This window comes from Acanthisitta chloris, unplaced genomic scaffold (assembly GCF_000695815.1).
Source record: "Acanthisitta chloris isolate BGI_N310 unplaced genomic scaffold, ASM69581v1 scaffold37439, whole genome shotgun sequence".
NCBI lineage: Eukaryota > Metazoa > Chordata > Aves > Passeriformes > Acanthisittidae > Acanthisitta > Acanthisitta chloris.
The window spans coordinates 4385-11549 of NW_008691590.1; the positions used below are offsets into that span (position 1 = coordinate 4385).

A 7165-nucleotide genomic window follows, 5' to 3' on the forward strand; every position below is an offset into this window, starting at 1 on the left:
CCTACTCAGCTTTAAGCAGGTTATTTAGTTCCACTTAGCAAGGGAAAAAACATGAAGATACAGCCTTCTACAGCTGCAAGGAGTCTGGCTGCAGTTAGAAGCTTAATTATGCCTGGGGGTGTACAGCATTCAGAGCCCTGAAGAGCTGTGAGATGCTCCAAAGAGCAAACAGCTCCTGGCAGTGCCTGAGGATGAAGAAGGGCTGGCACACAGGATGGGAGAATAGAGAGCACGGTTTAACACAGACCAGTGTATTTAAATACCTAAAGTCTGGAGAGCAACAACTTCCCTTCATGCCAGGGAGAGCATTAAGCCAGTCCCTGGGTCTTGCTTAGCCTGAAGGATAAAGGCTTGGTCTACAGCTGACAACAGATTGCAGGCAGCCTTACAGTCCAGCTGTCCCACAGTACCTTCAAAACAAAGTTCTTCATCAAGTAGTGCCCTTAGCTTAAAATGCTACTCAGTAAGCAATACTGCCCATGGAAAAGGTGCATTTCTGGTGACTCACTTCACCTGCTACAGCCAAAGCACACATTAGTAGGTTTTTTTACTTATGTTCAGAGAAGAAACACAAGGTCTTTCTGGTAACCTTTACTCTCACTTCTTATTCCATGTCTTCCAGGTCTGCGTTACAATTCCTGTTCATCCCCTCAGCACTCATCCATCTCCCTCCGAACTAAGTTCTTGCCATTGGGTGCTGCTCCACAACAGAAGAGGGAGCCATAAGCAGCCTCTTAAAGGTATATTTTAGCATCAAGGTGATGGTCGAAGATTGCTGTCATTCTCAGCCCAGGCAATGCAACACCACACTGGCAAACAAGTGAGGATCCTGAAGAAAGCACAATTTACACGTGAGCAAGACCAAAGCATGCAAGCAGAGTGGACATTCCACTTGGACCAAGTTCCTGCACTAAAGCCCAAAACATCTCAGGCTACACCACAGCATAAGTGTTATGAATGTTATCCTAGTGAAAGATAAGATGGGCCTCTCTCCCTCTCTATGATAGGTATCTCAAGTACTTTCAAGAGAAAACTGCCAGCAAACCTTATTGCTGGATGAGCTCTGAACTGGTGCCTCACCTGCAGTTTCATATGCCATAGTAAGAACCAATCTAGAACATGGTCTTCCAGGTACCCTAACTTAACACCCAAGACAGGCTACAGCCACATATATTCAGCTGTCCTCTCTCCATTTAGCTATATACTTCTATATATATGCTTCTGACTTTCCCTTTCAAAGAGCCAGAGTGCCAGAGCGCTAAACAACAGGATTTCCTTTGAGGTTTTGATCTTAGTACTGTTTGTCATTGACCTCCTCAGCAACAAGCAGTCCATTTTTGGTTGGACTACTGCTTTTCTAAAAGTCAGCAAGTTTCCACATGTTCCTGTGAAATCTGAGACACGTTTTTCATACCACTCAACCACAAGCCTTCATTACATGAACAAGAGTTCTGGGGTTTGCTGGAGGAACCAGTCATTGTCCCGGGGCTTGCTGCTTTCTACCATGAACTTCCCACAGTGAGTTTCTGGTTCACTGCTTTCATCTACTGCATCAGGTGCTCCAGAGCTGTTTCCTGTGTTTCAACACTACTAGGTAGGACATTACCAACGCTAAAATCTTCTCTACAACTCCCTCCTCACAGAGCTTAGTTTGCAGTTCATGACACACCAAACACAGCTCATCAGGAGTTACCCAAAGCTGAGAGGGCTTTGGTCAGCCTGTGCTGTAACCTTTAGCAACCATGCAAGCAGAGATTGACAAACTAGTACTTTACAAAACCACAAAACTCACTGCAGCAGATGAGTCAAGCAAGAAGGAAGCTGCTAAGCATCACCAAGATTTCCAGTTGCATGACTACCTCGGTGGCTGGGCAGCTAGACAAGCCAGGCAGGGTAAGCCAGGGCAGGGCACATGACCTCAGAATCTTAGGAGATATGGCTCTTCAGGAAATCTGAAAGATCCTTCAGAATTAAAAAAAAAAAAAAAAAAACCCACAACAAAAATATCAAGTTCAGGCTTTCCCTCCATACTCCACTGTGTACAAGACTCAGTGCTGAACAAAAATACAGCATCAGTGACCAGGTTTAGAGTGAGCAGAGATGCTTAGTGTCAAAATTTTAACCCAAAGCTGAGTGCACTATTACAAGCTTAGTTTTGACCCCAAAAGCTCATAAAAATGAGGAAAAGCCTCTTAGGAAGGTTAACCACATGCTTTTAAAGTCTGAAGTAACAGATATTAACGTTTTTCTCATGTCACATTTTCCTTAACCTGTGACTTGATTTCTGAATCGGACAGGGATCACCTTTAAGGAGACTGGATGTTCGTGGTTACTCTAAAGGCTTGTTCTGGAGTGGCCTGCTGAAGCAACCATCTCCTGGACTTTGCAATGTCCAAAAACTAGCACTGGAAGGACTGAAGTTTACATGGTCAGCAAGAGCCTCAGAGAGCACTGAGCACATCACTGAGAAGTAAATCTCTTCTGAAGTTGCAGAAACAGAGTTCATTTTAGGTTGGGGAAGGAAGTACTGACTGAACAGTTTAGTAACCACAACTCCCTACTAAAAAGATCCTGATGTAAGGCCTATCAAATGGGTAGAAAACCCCACCCAGTGACTGCACTCATCACCCAGCAGACTCAGCAGAGCAGACAGACAAGGTTCCTCCACCAGAGGCAGGAGGGAACAAGGACCTCTGAAGGGAACGAAAGAACAAGGCACCAGCAGGATCCAAAGTTGGGGGTGACCAGAAACAAAGCATTGGATGAGCTGCATCATACAGCACACAGGGACACAGGAATAGGAGCATGTTCGCATACCGTGGAAGTCCAAGCAGCTGAGGATTCTGTGAGGGCTCTGCATGGAGCCTGCTGAGCAGTCTGTCCACAGCAGCAGCCACCGAGCCAGGGCGGTCCTGTGAGGGCCCAACCACCAGCTGTGCAGCACCTGGGCAAGCAAGTTATCACCTCTCTCCCTGTCCAAGGTACAGGCAAGCCCCCTCACACCACAACAGGCCAAAATCTCACTGGTTCAAGCAAGAACCAATTCACCCCAAAAAAGGAAGTTGAAAGGAAAAAGACTGGAGAGGGACAACTACAAAGCCATCCACATCAGTAAGCAGCTAAGAAGCTTAACCAGAGAAGAGGCTAATGTGCAGGAGATACACAGAGCAAAGCACTGCTTTGGTTCACACCCTGCTCTCCAGACCAACTACACTTCAGTCTGACACAGGAAAGAGTCCAAGAAGGAGAACAAGCAGCTCTCACTGCAGTATTGCCTGTGCTCTGTGCCCCCAGGAACGCAGTATTTTGAGGTACCTGTGAAGTAGTCAGGCACGTGGGATAAGCAGCACCCCAACAGGCATAGCCTATCCTCGAGCTCTTCTTCTAACCCATCACTGGCAGCTCAGGAAGGGCAGCAAAGCTACTGTTCTGGCTAGTGAGTCGGTAAGCGCTGGAGTTCAGCAGCTGATCTTCAGAGGCACATAAACAAAGCTGCAGGAGACAGACAGTACAACCTTCCTGTCTCAGTCAATCCAGGGTTTGTCCGTGCACACAAGCTTAACCAATTTGAGCTAAAGCTGTGCACTTAAAAGCCCCAGGAAATAGGAAGATCTCCAATTTAAATCATGATGTTACTGCACAGTATGTGTACCAGCTCAGTGGTATTTCTATAGCCAGCTACTTCCTACACAGCAGTGAGGTATCTGCACTGCTCTGCCACCACAATGATTCACTTTGGAATGCAACCAAGCAGGACAGATGAAGACAGGAACATTTCCACCTCGAGCCCATTTACTTATTATTACTATGGAACTTCAGACTCAAACTGTTCCTCTTCAGGCTAATGCCCTGCAACAAGCTATCCAAAAGTCTTCTGAATCCTGTTCAATGTAGGTCAGAATTACATGTGGCACAATGAATATATTTATCTACCTTTAACCACAACAGGTGGAAACAAATACTGCCCAAAAGTCACTGAACAAAGCCAGTGGACTGCACTGAGGTAGCAGTGCAGCTGGCACACTTGGTAATGCTTTGCAGCTTCCTTCTTGCTTGACTCAGAACAGCTCAAAGTGGAAGGGCACTCCAGGGCAAAAACATGCTGGTTATCTTAAAATTTTTCTGTAAGACAGTCAAAAGTCAGGTTTCATACCAGAAGCTCAGTATGCTGCAACTGCAAAACCGTGAGTCTGCTTTGGAGAGAAACTCTCCCCTCGAACAAGCAGCAATGAAAGTAGCTGCTTTTTCAGAACCAGCATCACGCAGAAGATACTAGATTATCAAGTCCAGGAGCACAACATAACATAAAGGAGCTAGAAGATAAACTTTGTTCTTAAACACCCCATCACAGGAGCCCAGAGTGCCTAAGGACAGCAACTGAGGCAGGTGAACAGATGACCAGTCAAAGAGCAGTCACTGCTCAGTGCCCTTTCCGTGTCAGCAGGGACAATGCACTGCTCTGTCCCTTTACAGGGACACATCAACAGCTCGGCCATACGGAACCTGCTGCACACAGGACAGCTGACAAGCTATTCGGAGCTCCATCCCTATCCTAGGGGAGCAAGTTTAGTACTTTCTGTCAGCTCACCAGAGGCTCTCATGTTTCGGTTTGGTATTCAGTTAGTTAGTCATGCAAAGATCAATCACCTGTTTGAGCAGGTCCGTGTACAACAAGTACTTGCTTTACTTGATGCATAAAGACACTTTTGCAAAAGAAAAGAGCTTTGAATTTTTGGAGGGGAGATAATAAAAAAACCAGACAGACAGTCTGTTATGTACCTTCATTCAGAAACCAGAGGAAAAGCTTTGCCTTGTGGCAGGAGCTAAATGAGAACCTCCTTTGCAATTAGTTCCCTTAATTGTGAGGGGCCAATGATGGCAGGGCAGCAACAGAAACTGGGATTAGGGTCCTCAACCACTCACACTGCAGTAGCCCTCAAAACTCCTTATTCATGCTAGAGGTGGAAGACCTTGCACATCTCCACATCTACTGCCAACTCCCTACCTTACTGCTCACAAGCTGTAAGCCCTGGCACAGGGCAAGTCCTTCTGCCACCATTACCACCACCTACCACTGCTGTGACTAGTGATCAGCCAAAGCCTGCTCATCTGCCACTGGTGAGGCTCTAGGACAGTGTCAGCCCTAGCAGGATCAAACACCACCACCTCCACAAGGAAATCTTATGTTCTAGGCAGTAGAAAAGTTTAGTTCTTACTCCAGTGAGCGACGCATGAACAATAAAGAAGAGATGGTGTCAATCAGACCTTTTAAAAATACCAAACATTTAAAACTAGCTTCAGACACCTTTCCCCCACTGTATTTCCTCTTCTAACTCCAGCTACAACCCCATTAACTGAAGTAGACACTGTACACTTACATTAGCAACTTAGAAACTGGGTTCTGCAACAGCATTTACTTCCTCCCTTGGCAAAGTGTTTACTATGGAAAAAGCAAAACAAAAGTAGTGTTTAGACAGGTGCTGTGTTAAACACACTGCAGGGAGGAGAACGCACAGCTGTCCAGAGCATAACACAAAGAAGTGAAATCAATCACTAAGTCATGAAGAGCTGCCATGCTGGAGACATGACTGGATGCTCCTCAGAGACAAGCTGAAGCAGCCCAGGTCTGCCAACACACTGTCAGTTTGCAGCAGGAGCCACAGACGACCTAGAGCTGACTGAAAATATCATGTGCAGATTAAAAATGCTACCAAGCTCAGTAGCATGTCTTCTCAGCACCTGGTGCTTTGCTTGGACAACGTCAGAAGACAGATATTGAAAATAATCATGGGAAGCACCCACATGAAGAACATTCCTCAAAAATGAGGGCCTGATGGCAGTAAGAAATACCACTCCACCTGCACTGAAGGGCTGCAGAAGTATTTGAAACGCGGGTAAGCCTCTACTGTTTTAGAGACCAACTGCTCTCTGAGATCAATTACACAATGCTTACAAGTAAGTCAACCAGAAACAGCTTACTAGGTCCCCCACAAGACTTTGCTTACAAATTAAGATGGCGAATATCTACCTCTTTCCAGGAACTATCACTGTGAGCCATAGCACCAATTCTGTTCACTAGAAGTAAGAATTGCTCCTTACACATTCTTGGAGATAAAAATCCTAGCAGTTTTGGAAGCACAGAGGTATAATTTCTTATCATGCTGAGTTCTCTTAAGTTAGTATATGATTAGTGTCACTCAATTTTTGAAGTCCTTTAGAATTTTTTTTGCTGGTGCCTTAATAGAATTACAATGTCCGCATCAACTTCATATCTTCTGCAGCTCCATTCATCACTTACCTGATCAAAGAGTTGCTTCCCTGTAGTGTTGGGCTGGATGGCAAACTCCAGCTCAGCATCCATGGTGGTAACACGCACACTGATCTGGAAGACAGAAGAAGGCATCGTTACAACACTTGCTATAAGTGGCATTACCCAGAATCAAACTGACATCTGCCTGAGGCCAGGGACCAGCTCTCCAGCCTCCAGGAACTTCACTGCCAGCAGTCACAAAGTCGTCTTCCCTGCCAGCACAGTGCTCCTAGTTTTCCTGTGGAATCTAACTTTCCTGTTTTGCAGTGTAAGAGTTTATCCTCTGTTCCTACATTCACATCCATGTACTGACACATTTGAGAACTATTTACAGCTTACAAAGTTGGATTTCCAGAGCAGAAGATTCTGGTGTGTTTCACAAAAGCAGAGATGTTCCAAACCTTGGCACACACAGCAGGGCATCTAACCCTTCCATTTGAAAGGACAAGGAAGTCCCCAGAAGCATTAACAACTCAACCTGACTAGTCAATACTAATCATACTCTGCAGTCTCCATGGGTATGTGGAGGAGTTATAAGGCACAATCCCTGACGCGCTCCAAGGGCCGTGGGTGTGAAGACGACAGGATGCAAGGATGCCCTCACACGCCAAGACAAAAAGGCTGCACGCTGAACTAACATAGGCACCGCTGTGTGCAGACACTTTGGACAGCAGCAGAGTTGCCTACTGCTTTCTAATTCTTTCAGGGAGGCAAAAGAGCTCTAAACCCTGTGGAAATGGTTCGTGTGTCACGAGTATTGCAGCCAAGATTTCATTACAGTACTAGCCTTAGATGTAAGATCACGCATGGTCTGCCAGAAGAAATGTTACATGGCACAGTATTTTGACAGGAATG

General features: G+C 45.7%; 1 protein-coding gene across 1 annotated transcript in view; it reads right to left on the minus strand.

Moving 5' to 3' along the window:
• LOC103809446 (moesin) overlaps window positions 1–6403 on the minus strand; it is a gene marked incomplete at its 3' end in the record, with an annotated part of 10724 nt that extends 4321 nt beyond the window's left edge. Inside the window, exon 1 of the mRNA XM_009082278.1 lies at window positions 6299–6403. Coding sequence (XP_009080526.1) covers window positions 6299–6403 — 105 coding nt within the window. The remainder of the gene's footprint in view (window positions 1–6298) is intronic.
• Between the last annotated feature and the right edge of the window lie 762 nt (window positions 6404–7165).